Genomic DNA, 18,543 nt, shown 5'->3' on the forward strand with positions numbered 1-18,543 from the left:
GTTTACCCTAACACTGATTTATCACTCATCAGTGTAAACTGGTGACAGGATTATAGATGTCCATGGCTCATTTATGCCTTTGAAGAGCCTTTATGCCTGTCTGCACATTTCAACCCACAGAAATGCCAATCTAGCAGGAATTGCTGGGAAAGAGTTAATGCTGGCTCTGATAGAAGCGCATCTGAACACTCAGTGCATCACAGCCTGCCGTAAAGGGCTTAGCAAGCAAAGAGTTCACGGTTGCTCCGACTGAGCATCCACGGGATGTACTGCACAAATGCGTCTGGATCTATGGAGGTCCCACCTTGAGAGGTAAAAAACTTCTCTTGCAAACTTCCTGGTGCCAGATACTACAGCAGACCTTCTGAGGTCTTGTGGAGTCATGCCCTGAGGGGTCAGAGCTGTTTTGGTGGCAAAGTACTGGTCATAATGATGCAAGGCTTTAATGTTATGGCTGATCGGTGTATCGTCAATGATTTTACCAGTATAATAAATCATTAACCTGTTATAGCAGGCAAATACTTCCATTATAAAAAAAATAAAAACATTTTGGAAAAGATTTTTGGGCATAATTAAGCATGCCTTCAACTGACTTGTGCTTTTAAATATGTGATGCAAATAAAACAAGGAACAAAAAAGAAAAAAAAAAGAAACACACCCAACACTGTGCCATTACATACTGGATGACCCAAAAATTAACGACAGGAGACAGGAAGACCTTACTGACTGTCTGAACTTTTCATTCCTACAGTGATGGTCTGGCAAAAAGCTGCTCAAAAGATGTGGAGAGTTTCAAAAAGAACAAAAACAAACATCGAAAAGTTCCCTGATTCTGATTTCTACTCCATTGGAAATCTTTGTTCATGCATACAACAAACTCAATACACAATCACCAACATTTCAGAACACCTAAACAATTCAGTGTAATTTCAAGGCACCGCAAGTTAGATACTGTATCTATCCATGTTTTTGTCCTTTTTTTTTTCCTTTTTTAAATAATCACTTTTTTCAATTATTTTACAGAAACTGGATGTGTTGGCACTCCAGGATGTATACGATACCTCTGTAGATGCTTGTGATGACAAGAAAAAAAGAGAAAATGACTTTGGTTCATAACAACGCCTCAACTTGATAAACTGTTTGGAACATATTGAGAATCGGATTTATTAGGCAGGGCTGATTTATACTGATACGGCAAGGTGCATGTAGTCGACTACTAAATGTGTGAATCTGTATTGAGACAAAATGCCAAATCAGAAGCAAAGCAGAGCAAAGGATTGGGGGGGTTAGCAGAGGTTTTATGACGTTTAACACATTTGTACCACAGTGCTATTGAGTTTTCTAATCTAATGCGGGTTTGTTACATTTTTATAACAGGTGCGCTGATAGTCGTATCAGCTGTAATATAAAATCCAGGTGTGCATATCTGCACTTCAATTTCTCTAGTAATAACTAATTTTAAGGACTGGTGTTGAGCTTTCCATATAATCAACGCTAGTATTAAATCAATTAATAAATTTATAAACTATACATAATCTTTTACCTAAGGAAACATTAATGTGACATTTATGGAGTCCGATTTCTCGGGAACGACTAGCTGTCTTTGTGTTTTATTACCTAACAGCAGTTTAGCAGTTAATAAAACTGCTTTAACAAATAATATTAGGAATGTTATTTGAGTTCATAACATACAACTTGTGATTGCAAATGGTAAAATGCAGTGCAAATAAATATTTAAGAAATGCGATGCACTAGCCAACTGAAGTGGTATTAGAGAATTAAAAGACTAGGTGGCATGCTGCTATGGGAAAATATTAAACTTCGGGGTAGCAACAGACAGCACTGTGACCCATACCCGCAAAATTGATTGTTGTCCTATAACAGTATCTAAGCAAAAGTAGTAGTAGTAGTAGTGAATATTCTAAAAGCTAATCAAGGCCTTGAACTGAAATACGTGTGGCAAAGAGAGAAATTTCAGCATAGTATTGTCATCAAATGTAAAAAATACAGGATAAAGAGCAAAATATCTCAATCAAATGCAACAATTTGCTGTCTCTTTTTCAATTATTTGTGCACTTTGTTCCAGTATGAATCAGCCTATATGCGGATCGAGTACCTAATAAACTGGTGCTGAACTGTCAGTTTGGTCCAAAGGTTGAAAGACATCAACTGCTTGCATTAAAAAAAAAACCTATATGATAAAAAATAAAAAATTGGAACACTGGAAAACAAATAGCCTGTTAGACAGTGACGGATTTCTACTAAACTTGAAGCTGTAAACAAGTGAATATTCAAGTTGCTGTCAAAAAAGTGAATTCCCAGAGTAAGTCTGTTGGTCAAGAAAAAAAAAAGGACAGAAAAAAAAATTACTAAAAATATCCGAGTAGGCAGACCACCTTGTCCTATTAAAAAAAAAAAAAAACAGTATTGAAAGGTATTGAAACGGCATGTGGAGAGAAAATTCCTGAAGAGTGTAAGGCATTTGTTCCAGAGGTAGACAGATTCATGAAATTTCCATTTCACGTTCGATGCCCACGTACTTGAGAGCGTCGGCTTGACTATATCTAAAAATAAATAAATAATAGTAAGTTATTAGTAAGATCTATATATATATATAGTTATATAGTAAGAAAGAAAGAAAAACACACAAAATAACGTATATATGTTAAGAATGTGTCTCTAAGGCCTTGTTCATAATGCCAATCCAAACAATTTTTGGCATATTCAGTTAGTAATCAGTTTGGAATCATATTGCTTTCATGTAGTCTGAACAGTTAAAAACCATACAGAATCGGTTTCAGATCGGATTTCTAAAAACGTCTCAGTCTTCATACTTTATCCACTCAGATCAGATTTCAAACTGTCCATTACATCACTCGCAACATGACGCAAAAGTTTCAAGCCAACCCCACTCATGTGTAATGGAGATGGATCAAAAGATGAAAAATTAATGCGAAAACGATGAAAGAAATAGAGATTAAAGATAATAACATCAGTCCCTTCACAGAAGGTGAATTGAAACACTATACTATACTAAGTACATGGGGGGGTTGACAATCACCTCATTTCCACTACACTGGTGCTGGTGCCAGGTGGACTGGGAACCACCCCGCATTTACACTAGACAGGAGCTCAGCGGGAGCAGTATGATAACACGTCACAGGCCACGCCCACTAAACAGAAACGACCATGGCCGAAGTCAGTTTACTGGTTATTCTCCAAACTAGTATGAAAATGTATTTCAGTATCCAAAGGCAGTTTATTCGACATGTTATAACCGCTGAAAGTCTTTCTTCAGTTTTTTTAGCTTATACACTATTTGGTTGGTTGTTCGTGTAAAGCCTGCGACTATTAGTTCTTCTCTTATTTCCTCATACACTTTTTTTTTTCTTAATGTACTTTCTAATTTCTGCTGAATCCCGGCGAATGTCCAAAATTCCGAAAAAACTCTTGTTTCGTCTGCGCTCCACATTAACAGAGTTTGGGTCTCAAAGTTTTTTTTTAACGCTCCCTATAACTCCGCCCACTGCTTGTGACGTCACGGGTTCTCGCAACTAGACCAGCAGAGTTTAGGGGCCGGTTCGGTGTTTATTTTTGGGCACCGGCACCAATTTTTTTCTGTGGAAAAGCGCGGCACTGGTTCCAAAATTGGGAACCGGCACGGGAACCAGAGCAGTGGAAAAGGGGTAAATGTGTTCTATTTGAGCTGCCTTTCTGAACAGAGTCAAATCAATCACTTACAAATAACAGTGTGACAGTCATCCTAATGATCACATTTGTGAAACAAATCTTATTTGCCTGCAGTCTGAACAAGGGATAAATGTCCATTACAGCTGACTGGTATACATCTTAAATGTAGTGTAAAGAAGAAAAGAAAAGAAAGAAAGAGAAAAAAAGGTAAAAGCTGGCCACGTACCTGTAGTCAAAGAAAAGCTCCTCCCCGGTTTGTATGGCTCTCTTGGCAAAAATACCTATTCGGTGATCCCCATTAACCATCATAACTAAAAGGGAAGGAGAGAGAAAAAACAATGAGACTTGATCAGATCTTCTATTAATGATTACCCATTAAAGGAAAAGCCAAGACATGTTTGATTTCCCAAGCTTGTTCCTTTAATTGTGCGAACTGCAAGTCCACATCAGCACACACTTAGCTTTTAAAACAATTACATCACTAATTTCTACACAGATCGTTTTATATATATATATATATATATATATATATATATATATATATATATATATATATAAAAATCGATTATTTGATCAATAATCAAATTGAAACCATATGATTCAGATCATTAATTACCCTCTAACCAAATATGAGTCTCATGCAGAATGATCATTGTATCATCGTTTACTATCATTTTATTAAGACTGGAGCAGCAGCACAATAATGCCTCACCTTTTGCATAGCAGTTGGGGTTGACAGAGTGATTGGCAAACCTGATCTTGTTGCCTTTCCTCGTAGCATCAACAACGAAATCTGCACAAAGACCCAAAGGTCATGTTAAACAAATGATGCACAAGGGCACAAACTTGTAACGTAAGAGGGGAGGGGCATTGACCCACCGTTGTTGAGATTGAACAAGAAACTACACATGTATTTGTCATAGACCTTTCCTCTGCGGTCGGCCTCATCCTGGGAGATGATCTATAGGAAATAAAAATAAGTAGAAATACTGAACAAAAATGTTAAGCTCTTGAACATGAAGTTTAAGAAGTTTCTCAGGGCGAAGTCAAACACAGCAGATCACAGAAATCACCTAAACCAAACTGAACAGCCGAGTTATGCGCTTAGAGTTGAGAAAGATGGTATTGTTTGTATTTTCTTTGATTTCATTGCTAAACACTATTTATACAAATCCAGGCTACAGACATTATGTGAACACCAAACCAAATTTTTTTTTTTAAGTGCAGCTGTATACACTTGCTCTAATTTAAAAAAAAATTAAAAAGGCACATTTCACAAGAAAAATAATTATTGGCCTTCATTAGGAAAAGAAAATACATTTAAGACCTAGAAGGATTGGGTAAAATTTTAATTATTAAAAATAGACTTGGACTAAAGAATTTTTTTTTTGGTGCCATGCAGTGTACTCCATGTTAAAGAGGTTACCATACGGCCTCATAATATAAACTGGTGTTTAAAATGTATTTATTAAATGATCGCAAGACACGACAGGATTAATACACACTACAGAGACTTAAGAATTATTAACCCTATACGGCATGAATATTGGTTTTTTTACAAAAGGATTAGATAATTTATTTGAAAAACTAACAACTTTCTAAATATGCTATATTTCCAAGGTACACTTTACATTTGAGATTAAGCCACCGAAACAATTGTTGTAGGAATGATATCATAAAACAACAGAGCTGAATGCAATACTGTTTGTTGTTGCAAATTTACTAAAGTAGAAATAAAAAGGTTTTCAATAAATATGTGCTGGCAGGTACAAGGTATTTACACAAAGTAAATCCAGTAAAGCTACTGCTACTTTTTAAAAAACTAATTCCTGCCATGCTCCTCCTATTCTTGTTGCTCCTAATTAATTAATTAATTAATTAATTAATTATTATGTTGTTGGCCATTGGGCTACTCCCGGCGAGGGGTTACCACAGTTTTGGATAGTTCAGTTTGGATAGTCCACTATACAGGCTTGGCACAGGTTTTGCATCCCTCCCATTTTATCCAGACTTGGGACCGACACTGCATCAAGTGGCTGAAGTTTGGGCACTAACTGGGAAGTGAACCCGGGCCTTACGCATGTCGCGCAAAACACCTACCACTGAGCCACTAGTGTCCTTAAAATGTATTAATATGTAAAACGCTTAACTTTAGCCATATATTAAAATACTACAACTATAATTAGCTACTGAAAATATACAGATAGACAGCAGTCAACATTAAACTACCTCTTCTCTACCTACCTTTGATACTTGCAGTGAGTTACAGTGAATGAAGAAGTGCACTCTTATGTGTCACTCATTCTGGTGGATTTGCATTTAAATCTTAAAGTTCAGTCTGCTTTTAAAAGTACTTACCTCTCCACAGTACTCTGAAATGAACTCGTTTTTCTGAACCGGCTCTTTGATGAAGATGCCCCATCCTGCCACGTCAGATGGTGCCAACAGTAGGTGCTGAACACAAACAAGATTAAAGCTGAGAACGCCATCATAAACAATGCCATTGCTTGATGATAAAATCTTGGTTGTTTTGTTTATGTTCAGAAACAAACAGATATGAATAAAATATGAGAAGATGTGCATATTGTGATCATGATAAATATTTCAATTTAGTTTTATTCATGCAACATCTTTGCACCTTCTTTGCTCCTCTCTGAATGCTGCAGTTCTTGCACGAGACATTTTTGCTGTCCCAGTGATCAGCAGCTCCGCAGGTGAGACAGAGGTCGGGGTCGCACTCGCGCACAGCCAGGTAACATGGACACTGCTTTGTGTTACACTGAGCTTTGCAGCGGCAGCCTGGAAAACGGTTCTGGCCTGCACACAATTTATGTTTAAAAAAACAACAACATGGCAGCAGTCTGCAATCTAGAAGGAATGGCAATGATTCAAGCACAAACTGATGAATTATTTAAGAATTAACATTATGCTACATCATGACAAGAAAATATTTTTTTTTGCAGCATGTATTAAAATATTCTATTGAAAATATGTTTTTAAAAGAAAAAAAAAAACACAAGTCTGCTTTAAACACCTGTAATGTGTTTATTTCCACAAACAAAAAATAATAAGCATGTGTTGCTGTTTTATAGGGTGTCTAATCTTAACATCATTAAAATGGAAGGTTGCAAAAAGACACCACAATATATAAAACACCAGATTTGGCTTTATAGGTCTTGATGAACCAATCGTGCGTTTATACTCACACTCTGAGCTGCACTGGCAGAACTTCTCACAGAAGTTTTGAGCAGTGACACATGGGCAGGAGCTGTCACATGGCTGCCTCGGGTGGTCACACGGCTGGTAGTTGTAGACATGATTGGATGAGCCATCTGAAAAAAGAAAACAGGATTGAAACTTTATCCGTCATTATTACAGTTTATGATATTTTTGATACCAATTAACTAGCTAAAATAGTCTGCTATTGATCAACCAACTGGAACCTGCACCACACTTGGCATTTACAACTCAGCTACACATATTGTATGCTTAGCTGGCTGCTGTTTTAATACGTTACTAATATACTGGACGAAAGATTGATGCTGGTACTGGATAGAGAAACACAGCACTATAACACAAAGTTGTTGTTTTTTTTCTTTGAAAAAGGTCAATCAAGTCTTGTGCTAGTTCTGTGAAAAATACCAACTGCAATCCAGCTCCATGATAAACAATAACAAACCTTTCTTTAGTTGAATTTTTCGACAGTGTGTGGCCCACAACCTGAAACAGACATAGAACCTGTTACTATACAGGCAAACCAAAGTAAACAAAATGCAAATCCAACTCTTAACAAACATGCCTGTGTTTCCTTTTCTTCTTTCTTGGAGGTGTGTCTTCATCTTCAGCAGGTACGGGTGCAATGATGCTGGATTCCTTTACCCTGAATTCGTATACCTGGCAAATACATTTTAATTATTTACCAAATATGTTCTGTATGCAAACGATTCTTTAAATTATCACACAGCTGAATTACACACCTGTCTGCAGGTCTTAGAGCCGATTAGGCGAGCGATAGCACAGAAGTTGTCGTAGTAAGTGCCAATGAGTACACGGAAGAGAGACGCCTCCGCTCCACTCCAGTCTACGTTTTCAGGAGGTTCTGGGATCTTCAGTTTTACTGGAGTCTGGCAACGGGAATTCGCCTCTAAACACAGACCAATATAAAAACTTACATGAGCTTCAAAGACAAAGCAAGCTTAGAGAAGCTGGCATATTAACATGGCGACTTCTTACATTCTATGCTAATCTGTGGTTGCCGAGTTAAACTGGCAAAAGCGCATCAAGTCTAATTAAATGTTCAAAGAAACATTTTTTAGGTCCAGGGATGGGAGTTCTTTCTTTATTTATATATATACACACACACACACACACACACACACACATATATATATATATACACATATACACACACACACACATATATATATATATATATATATATATATATATACATATACACACACACATATATATACATATATATATATATATATATATATATAATATATATATATATATATACATATACACACACACACACACACACACACACACACACACACACACACACACACATATATATATATACACATATACACACACACACACATATATATATATATATATATACACATATACACACACACACACACACACACACACATATATATACATATACACATATACACACATATATATACATATACACATATACACACACACACACATACATATTATTATTATTTTATTTTTTTATTTTAGTACTACCAATTGAGAATTCATCAAAAATAACAAATTGATGTATGCTACAGTAACTGATCCTGAATTTTTTAAACATATTACCTTCGGTGTATTAGAAAGCCAGTTTACTCAGTATATTTCCCCACCTGAAGAGCTAGTGGTCTCGTCCTTCTTGTCCTCATCGTCTTTGTCGTTGCTGTCGTTGGTGTCTGTTCCTCCTTCCCGGTCGCTGTCCGTGTCTTTAGTTTCCGTGTTCACGGTGGGTGTACTTGGCCTGCTGCTGCTGTTGGCAATTCTACCTCGGCGCCTGGCTGTTGAGCGCTTCAGCGGGGTTTTTGCTCGCTCGGCCACCACACCAGCTGCATATTCCTTTACCATGCTATCCTGATGTGCGTTTCAGTTTTTGTCGAGGATGTGCATAAGTAAAATTAGAGACATACACAATCAGTTCAAAATTATGGCCCCATTTTGTTCTGCAATATTTATTACAACTCAAACCAGAGTTTTTTGTTATAACGAAATTGTTATCTTATTATATTTAAAATAGTAGTAATAATTATGTTTTGGTGACAAATGTGGCGCAACACTACAAGTGTTGATAAACTTTGGGTAGGAAGAGGTAAAACATATCAAGAAATGGTTAAAAAAGGTAAAAAATGTTATGTTGTGATGCAGAATTGCCTTACCTGAATTACGTACATGTAGCAATCAATGCCACATGGCTTGCTGTCCACCATATTCTCTAAGTTCTTGCGTTTGTACGTGTTTGGAGTTGCATGAAATGCTGTACGGAGAAGGACAAACATTAAAAACTCTATATTTATTCTCTTATTAGCTACAACTTCATGGACAAATTTAGTCAATCGGATTGAAATAATAAAATAAATGATCATACCACTTTAACTGATTACATGGATCCTGATTTGATCAGATGTGCGTTTACATGCACAAAGCATTAAATCAGAATGTAACTTGATCAACTAATATTGCCTCCCACATGGGGCAAACATGCACAGAAAGAATACATTTATTCCACAGAGAGAGAAGCAATTGGATAAGCCATATACATGGAAAATATTAACCTACTGAACAGATTCAGGAAGGTTTACACAACCCTACTTGATGCAATTTTTTTGCATAAATTTTTTTTTCTCTGATTGGACCATTACTGCATTTATTAGTGGATATATGTCTTATTAGTGCACTATATTAAGGTCCTAGTAAACGCACCTACTAAGTAGGTGTGTGTGGAAAAAGAGCTGAGACTTACGGTGAAGGAAACAGTCGTATTTGAAGCAGCGTCTACAGAAGAGTGTATGGAAGGAGTGCAGACTCTGCTCTCTCTGGACGGATTTGGCATTTGGGCCGTCAATGTTGGGCGTGCACTCAGGAGGAAGGGTACCTGGGAGTTGCTGCTCGGTCAGCTCCTTATACCTGCACAGAGTTAAAAGGGTCTTCATGTATCATGCATCAGTTTGGACACCAAAAAAAAGAAGAAGTGCTGTCTGAAACAGTTTAAGGAACAGTTTAAAAACTACTTAAGAGCTTAAATGCACATCAGTGCTTAAGCATGTAAATTCTTAGTTTGTTTTAAGCCAATTTTCTTTGTTTCTATTGATCTTGACTTTAAGAAATTGAGAATGCTATTCGTTAAGCCAATGTTACCCCTAATATGGGCACGGTGGGCAATCACGCCAATGAGACCCCGGCTACACAACAGGCCTTTACGATCATCATAAAGTTATCAATTCCAATATACAGTCATGGGGAAAAAAAATCATTTGGAAATCTCCGTCAAGTGCCTCTCTCCATGTCTCCTCACTGCTTCTAACTGATTTGCTAGGATAAACAAACCTGAGCACAATGTTGTGCATAATTGCACATCTTTTTTGTTGAACTCAACAGTTTAGTTTGCAGCTAAAGAACTAAAGAAGAATTGACAAACTCCCTGATGCCTGGAAATCATATAAAATATATCCTGGAAATTGATGTTTTGAGAACGAGCGAGTAAACAAGAGAGAGAGAGAGAGAGAGAGAGAGAGAGAGAGAGAGAGAGAGAGAGACAGACAGACAAGGCAATAGAGGGAAAGTAAAAGAGACCATGTTCCTAATGATTTTTGTGCTAAATGAACCAAACACTGTTCTTAGTGGGCGGATTTTTACGTTTAACCTTTCCGTCTCTCTCCATCAGTCTGGTGAAGTCTAGTACAGCTCCATGGCCGAGTTGTCAAAAAAGTAAAACTGCAGTTCACCTCAAATACAGTAAATTGCATTTTCTGCTCTTATGTGACTATAATAGCAGTGAAAATAATTGCATTTTTTTGTTTGCTGCATTTTTCTTATTGCCTATGGTAGATTTTTTAACGGTTGTAAAAGACATGTTAAGGTGGGTTTAACAGCCTCATTCATTGATTAGCATTTGATATTTGAACAAGCTGGCTAGATAGGACACTGTATTGTATTGTGATAAGATCAGACTTCCTGTTTACTTGAATAAAAATCTAGAAGATTATTAAAACAACTCCATAAACTTTAATTAATTTTTTTAAAATTACTGAACGATTGTTCTAACTTTTTTGATTGTGAAGTAGATCAGTAGCTTACACTGTTATTTGTGTGCAATAAGAACAGCTTCTTAATTCTCCTTATTGTAACTGACCTTTAACTTGGAACCAATGGAATTTATTAAATTTATTTATTTTCTTGCTGTGTCAGGCATAAATAACAAAAAAAATTAAGACGTATGTGCACAAAATCTCTATCATCCTCTTGCCATTGTGCCTGAAAACAATTTTTAGGGGAAACACTAAAAACCATTTAAAGAAAACTACTGGCTATACTTCACCACATACGCCCAGAAAAAAGAAACAAAAGAAAGAAAGGAAAGAAGTATGAAACAGGTAGCAGAACTTTCTGTTCGTTAAACCTTATGACAGTTGGTGTAATTCACAAACCACAAGCTGTAAGATTTTAGGTAAACTCATTACCATACTTCACTATCATGTACTGTAAAATAGCAACTTACAGTCTTTAATATGTCTCAAGACGTTCGAAATGAACCATTTTAAACTAAACTAACAGGAAATATTTATGCTCTGTGAACACAACTACACAGTACTTTTCTTTAATGACTTACTTTTCTTTGAGTTCTTCTGGTGATCCTTTATCAGGGAACATTGAGGAGATGGCATCGAAGATTTTTTCAGAGGGGAACTTTTTTGGAAAGTCATTGCTCCGACCTAGGACAGCAATAACACCAGATTATACAGGTTTCTGAGCATACAACGAGGGTGCGAAAACAGCATAAACGGGACACTGAATGCACTTCGCTAACACTGTATTCTCTGGTAATAAACTTTAAGTATAATGAGTATGCATCTAAATACGGTTTGCTTAGAAATAGAATTTTTTTTTTTTTTCTCGAAAAGTTAGATCCATCATATTATAAGTCATAAATGTATAAATAATTGTACAGTCTTTAAAAAAACAGTACAACCTATTGGTGTAGTCTTATTTTGTGTTTGCCATGTTAAGTGTTTAGTTTGGATGAAAATCAGCACCATATGTGACTGTCTGTAAAAACCCAGCTCAAATCATTTTTTTAAGATTCAAAGATTTCTAACCAAAATCATATGCAGAATGATATGCAAAAAACAGAGAATCACAAAAAAATTACTTTAGCTGGGTTTTCACAGACAGGGTCACATATTTCCTGAAATAAAGCCATTGGTACAAGCCTGGACTTACTCACTGTTAAGACATTGGTACAAGCCTGAAAACTATGCCTTTTAATAACTGTAAAAATAGCTTAAGCAAATGTAACATACATGCTGCATCACTGAAATACACCAGTATATTCGACAAAGTTCTGAAAAGCGAAAACAAAATAAAAGCTCTAAACAAATTCACATGAGGGGAAAAAAAATAAATAAATAATCAACCCCTACTTTCAGAGTTAAGAAGCTGGTCCTTGCGGGAATCTTCAGCAATGTCCTTTGGGTCACAGTTGTCTAGTTTGTAATCATGTTGGTCATCTTCGTCGTCATCATCTTCATTGTCACTATACTGATTGAGAGCATTCACCAACTCCACGAAGATCTCATCGTTTATAAAACCACATTCTGTAAAAAAAATAATAATAATAATAATTTGAGGGGTTACAATATGGAGAAAACCTGGCAGCTAAAATCTGGCCATTATAGCACCAATGTTTTCCATCTAAACAAGAGACTAGAGCTAGAAAAGGTGTGATGAAGGAAATGATTATATAAATATGTTGATTTGCGTGGAATATGTTGAGTCGTAATGTTGTTTATGCTTACGTTCATCCCTAAATTATATCGGTACATGGTAAAAGACTTTACCTCAAAATGCCATTACACAGAGCAACATTTTATTAGGTCTATGTATACAGAATTCCCAGTTTTGACAATTGTGTTCAGGATTTCTGGGATAAAGTCTGCTGCCATTATTGGGAATGAACTGGCCTTGCATCAAGCAAAGTAAACAAGGAAGAAATGTGGTAAAAAAAAAAAAAAAAAAAAGTATTATTTTTTTTTAAATCATGAACGGAGCCAACTAAGTTGCATCGTATTTAAAAAATTAATAAATAAATAAATTATATATATATATATATATATATATATATATATATATATATATATATTTTTTTTTTTTTTTTTTTTTTTTTTTTTTTTAATCTATAGCAGAAATTACAGCTATAATTAATAGTGAAAATAAAAGCATTTACACACCTAAAGGCAAAAAGGAAATTAGAAAAATACTGCAAGGGAGAGATCCCTGACCTCTATCTCCGTGAACTTTGCCATCATAATTCTTGATGAGCTCTTCAATAAAAGTGCCATCCTGGTCCAGGATCTCATCTCCCATATAGGGGATGTTGTGCAAAACCGTCTCATCTTCAACCTATAATAAAGAACCCTGATTAGGCCACACATGGTTTCCATTATTGAGATTCTTTGCTAATGATGTGCTTTACCATAAAATTTTGTTGGAGCGGTGACCAGGAATACATCACAGGAACGGAAGCTACAGCATTCAGGGTTTTAAGGGGAATGACTTGTCTGGAAAATTCCGCAAAGCCACTATCTACGGTGCACTAAAAAAAAAAAAAAAAAAAAAATAAGGAATTACATCCAATTTTAAACACTGCGATCTCGCAATGTTACACTTAAAACATTTGCTGAAAAAGATGATCCATGCCAACCTCTCTCGTTCCACGTAACGAGCTCACGGGTGTCATGATGTGGACTGGCTGTATCCGCCGCAGTTTCCACTCCTGATTGAGAATGTCGGTGCGCTCGATAATCTTCTGTCTGTTGGAGCTGAACATGCTCTGTAGGGTTGAATAAAAAGCTCAAGTTCAGCACTTTTACATCATTACCCATATTCTTATCACCCTGAACATAAACATTAAATATAAAGTAGAATGACTCATATTGCTTAATGTTTCTGATAAGTAGAAAGTGTTTTGAAGGGCTGTCTCGTCACCATTCACTTTGATTCCAGCTTGAATTGCAAATCATAAATCACAACCTAAACAGTTTCCAGATGTGTCTTTTCAGGCAATTTAGTTAGAAAGTGACACGTTTACTAAACTATTTTGCCACTTTACTGTTAAAAAACAATTTAATAAATAAATTCACAAAAAGCAACTAGGGACAGACCGCTTCCTAAAACAAAATCAGCCTCCAGGGAACTTTTTATTTTATTTTAATTAATTATTTTATAATGCAATATTATAAAAACAGCTAAATGTATTCCAACACCCCCACACAGCATGCATTTCCACAGATGTATTTTAATTGAAATGTTCTAGCTATAACAGTTGATTGAAGTCATTCTATGGAAATCCTACCTTCACTTCGTCTGCTCTTCTAAAGCGCTTCAGCTGGCGTAAGCGCATGTACACGGACTTCACTCTCCTCCTCCAGCATACTGGGCCTTTCTCCGATTTCTTCCCGGTCAAGCCCATGGTTTCCCTACAGAAACAAGCACCGGGTTTAGGGAAAACTGTAACCGAGAACATCTCTTTGGAATAACAAGCTGTTCATATCTGATCGATATGCAGACGAGACGTGAAAGACGCTGACTAAGTGTGAAGTAATAAGAGCAAGTTCACAAGTACAACATTATGGACAAGTTAATCGAGCTTAATCACATCACTCAGACTTCTGCAGCATTGGGACTGACAAGTTAGAACCAAAAATTAAAGTGAACTGTTCGTTGTGACACGTTTTTTTTGCAACATTAACAGAACCTGTTATTCGTGAAAAGATTTATGGGACTGACTTCTCCCAAGCATACATATTTTTTTCCCCTCAAAAGAAGGCAGCTTTAAAAACATCCCAACGCTGCCTTCTAAACAGTACAATACATTTCAGTACCAGGATTACTGCCTGTCCGTATGCACAACTGAAAGATTCCTAAAAAATGGAACAAAAGGCTGGGAACAATTTGACCTCTGCAATTTTGTGCATGTTGTTTATACCACAGCATTGCTGATTTTTCAAATTAAACAGCTAGATGTTGTTTAATTTTCTACAATGGCAAAAATGGAAGTAGTGCTGGCCGCAAAGCAAATGCCAGGTTCGTATCAGAATGTGCACAATTTATATGTTACTGTTTTTTAAGTTATAATTTATCCACAGGAACTTGTAGTGCTCATAATTAAACAGCATTTAAAAAAGGAATTAAGAATTTAAGACATATAGCATAAATATATATATATTTTTTTTAAATGCAACTTTCTATAAGGAGATGTTTCAAAGAAAAGTCTCCAGTGCCAGCTTTTTGTAACAGATGTAAATCTGTTTAAGGGTTTTATTTCAAATCTTCAGGTAAGCAGGCTTTTGCTGCATTTTACAGTTTCTCAGTATCAAGCTGCAACGTGACAATTATGGTTTATAGCAGTTATAGGACAAGTCATAATTGAAACTAATTGGTTTCATGTATTTTGACAGTATGATAGAAGGACGTACATCATCAGGTTTTTAATTCCTTACCTGAGCACCAGGGCATGATTAATTTTAAATACTTTATATAGATCAAAAACTATATAAACATATACACTCCTTTTATTTACTCTTATTATATGCGTGTTATATTATATGTTATCAAAGTGCATAAAAACTGTCTCAAATAACATGTCAGGTGATTAAATGAAGACAGTGGGCATGATCAAAAGTCTGGCTCTATAGGTTTTTTTTTTTTTTTTTTGTATTTATTTTATTTTTAACTCAAGAAGGCTTCGACTTGAACATCAAAAAATCAAAAAGGACCAGAAAATCACCACCAACTTTGGGGTCATTTGAAATCAGTAGTCTACTAAAATCGGCTCAGAATAATCCCTGCACAAAAGGAGGAAAGCACATCACCCCTTCAGATGCAATCAAGAGGGGTTCAACGTACATGAGTACGACATATATTCAGAGACCTTCCATTTGAGCGTGTGCTGTCATTCATATATATATATATATATATATATATATATATATATATATATATATTCTGAAGTGTGTATGTACATTAAATGTACTATATGTATGTACTATAAAATGAAGATGTGTTTAGGTGCTTGACAATCAATATAACGGCACTAGAGTTCCCCAAATTGTTGGGAATTGTTATGGACTCGAAAGAAATTTGCACCATTGGGAGACATAAATATAAATTATATATTATAAAATAAAAGAGGTTCCCACTGATGATACTTGATTGCCTGCTTTCTGCCAGATAGCATTCCATGTTTTATTTGGAGCAAACTAGGAGCCAGTTTGCTGAAACAAAACTACCCCAAAAGCTTTAGGGCACATAACCATGGCAAATCCTTCACCATAATGGGATAAGCTGTTCACTTTGATCTCCAGGAAACGTCAAGGGCAAAAACTTACGTCAGGCAAATCAGCTATGTGCAATTAATGTCAGTCGATATGAAACGATTAGAAAGTTAAGCATTAATCAAACACGATCAAAGATTGAGATTTATGCTCATATAATGTCATTTTAAAAGAAGAACCAGAAATGTAAGGGGGGGATTTCAGATTTAACCAGTTCTTCAGTCAGTTTCTTCCTCCTTAATGCCAAACTCCAGCATTAACTCAGATGTTCCTGTGAAGTGCTCCTTCATAACCTTGACTCTTGACTGCTCGTGTAGTCACGAGTTTAATCCCTAATTACCTCAAACCCAGATTATTAAGAACTTGTCACGCATATTTAAGAGAACAAACAGGTTTCTGATTTAGATTATGATTTTAATAGCTGACTAGCCTGTAACTACTTCACTAAGGTTACCTGGCTAACCTGATTTAGCTGCTACAGCTGTAACAACACGGCGCTTCCGCGTGTTTATCTTACCTTCAGAAGTCCAGTCCACATGAAACACTCAGATATTCAGGGTTCAGACTGGAAACCAAGCCGCAGGGGGAAATTAGCAGGCGGCTAAGCTAAGCTAACTCGGCTAACTAAGCTATGCACACTGAAAGGGGGGGTCGCTTCACCTCCAATACCGGCAACCTCGCCAAACAAAGCCAAGAAAAGCGCCTCTCAGCCCGGTTTTCTCTCCAAGCTCCGCGCCTCTCGAGGTCCCTCAAAGTGTACTTCAAATCACGGAATTAATTCTGACATAAAATGAAACTGTTTTATAAATCTAAATATTTCCGTTGCTGTAACTATTCAAACCCGCTTTCTCTCCGCTCTCTCTAAACCCCGCCCATTTTGGGGCGCTGCAGAATCAACGAGCGCCAAAACAAACGGACCAATCACAGCGTCCCACATTTACGATGTTTAATATCAGGCATTCTGATAGGTCAGTTCATGCATTAGAAAAGTCCAATCAGACGCTGCTCTGCGTGAGAGGCCCAGAATGAGGGACATGTGGAGAAGTTCTCCTTTGTTCTTGGGTTTTTGAAAGAACACAGTTTTTGTGTATAAATAAACGCAACCCTAAAACGACCGGTATGACCTTAATTATGCGGCAATTTATAATTGTCTAACAAATTATGGCACTAAAGCGCATTCAAAGCTTTTTTTATCATTATGTTTATGCAAATGAAGTGATCGGTGTTCCTTCTTCAGAAATTATACGTGTTGATGGAATGTGTTACGCATTCTTTTCATTTTTGGGGTCTTAGCGTCAATATAAACATGCCAGTTAAACATGCCTCGTAGCCTTTAGACTCTTTGAACTTGGGTTCATCCGGTATGTTAGGCTCCGCCCCTTCCCATGACGTAACATGGCAGAGAGGCAACGCGGTGTCGACGTCATTCTGCTGCCGGAAGTGGGTTCCCCTTGGTCGGTGTTATTTTATTTTACAATGTACATTCATTACATTGAGGTTTATGTATATTGTGTAAACATTTCACACACACACACACAGATCAGCCATATTATTATGACCACCTGCCTTAATACCCCACTCCCTAAAAGTGATGCAGTGTGTGTTCTCACACGTTTTTATTGAACCCAGCATTAACCTTTGCATCAATTTGACCTACACTGGCGTTCCACTGGATTGGAATACACGGGCCAGCCTACACACCCCATGTGCATCAGTAAGCCTTGGCTACCCATGACCCTACCGCCAGTTCCTGACCCTTCCTTTGATTTTTTTCCCCCATCCTTCCCACTGCAGTCTGGGAACACATAAGAGTTGCAGTTTTGGAGTTGCTCTGGCCCAGTTTATTATCCATAACAAATTGGCCATTGTAACAAGATATTGAAACTATAGGCACTGTAAGAAGGGCAAATTTGTAATCGCTACATCACAGAGTCAGAACAACTCCAAAACTGCAGCTTTTGTGGGATGTTCCCAGGCTGCAGTGGTCAGTAGTGGTTAGCTTCACACCCAGGATCAGGGTTCTATTTGTGTCTTGTGTCTGCGTGCATGTTCTCCCCATACTTGTTGGTTTCCTCCAGTTTCCTGTCGACATGCAGATTAGGGTAACTGGCATTTCCAAATTTCCCGTAATATATGCTTGTGTACATGCGCACAACCCTGTGATGGATTGGCGACCTTGTCCAGGGTCTACCCTGCCTTGTGCAAATCCTACAAGTCTCCTGGGATGGGTTCCAGGCCTCCATGACCTTGTACA

General features: G+C 36.8%; 1 protein-coding gene across 1 annotated transcript; it reads right to left on the bottom strand.

Moving 5' to 3' along the window:
• Window positions 1–715: 715 nt before the first annotated feature.
• ezh2 (enhancer of zeste 2 polycomb repressive complex 2 subunit) lies at window positions 716–17,134 on the bottom strand. The gene is made up of 20 exons (XM_053487776.1): window positions 16,807–17,134; window positions 14,309–14,432; window positions 13,658–13,786; window positions 13,430–13,549; window positions 13,236–13,356; window positions 12,378–12,551; window positions 11,567–11,669; window positions 9,701–9,864; window positions 9,117–9,214; window positions 8,577–8,814; window positions 7,668–7,834; window positions 7,490–7,584; window positions 7,370–7,410; window positions 6,897–7,022; window positions 6,329–6,507; window positions 6,049–6,144; window positions 4,570–4,651; window positions 4,403–4,483; window positions 3,917–4,001; window positions 716–2,564 (listed from the first exon to the last, which is right to left on the bottom strand). Exons 2-20 carry the CDS (start codon window positions 14,423–14,425, stop codon window positions 2,504–2,506), a joined length of 2,277 nt encoding a protein of 758 aa, XP_053343751.1. The 5' UTR covers window positions 14,426–14,432; window positions 16,807–17,134; the 3' UTR covers window positions 716–2,503.
• Between the last annotated feature and the right edge of the window lie 1,409 nt (window positions 17,135–18,543).

This window comes from Clarias gariepinus, chromosome 26 (assembly GCF_024256425.1).
Source record: "Clarias gariepinus isolate MV-2021 ecotype Netherlands chromosome 26, CGAR_prim_01v2, whole genome shotgun sequence".
NCBI lineage: Eukaryota > Metazoa > Chordata > Actinopteri > Siluriformes > Clariidae > Clarias > Clarias gariepinus.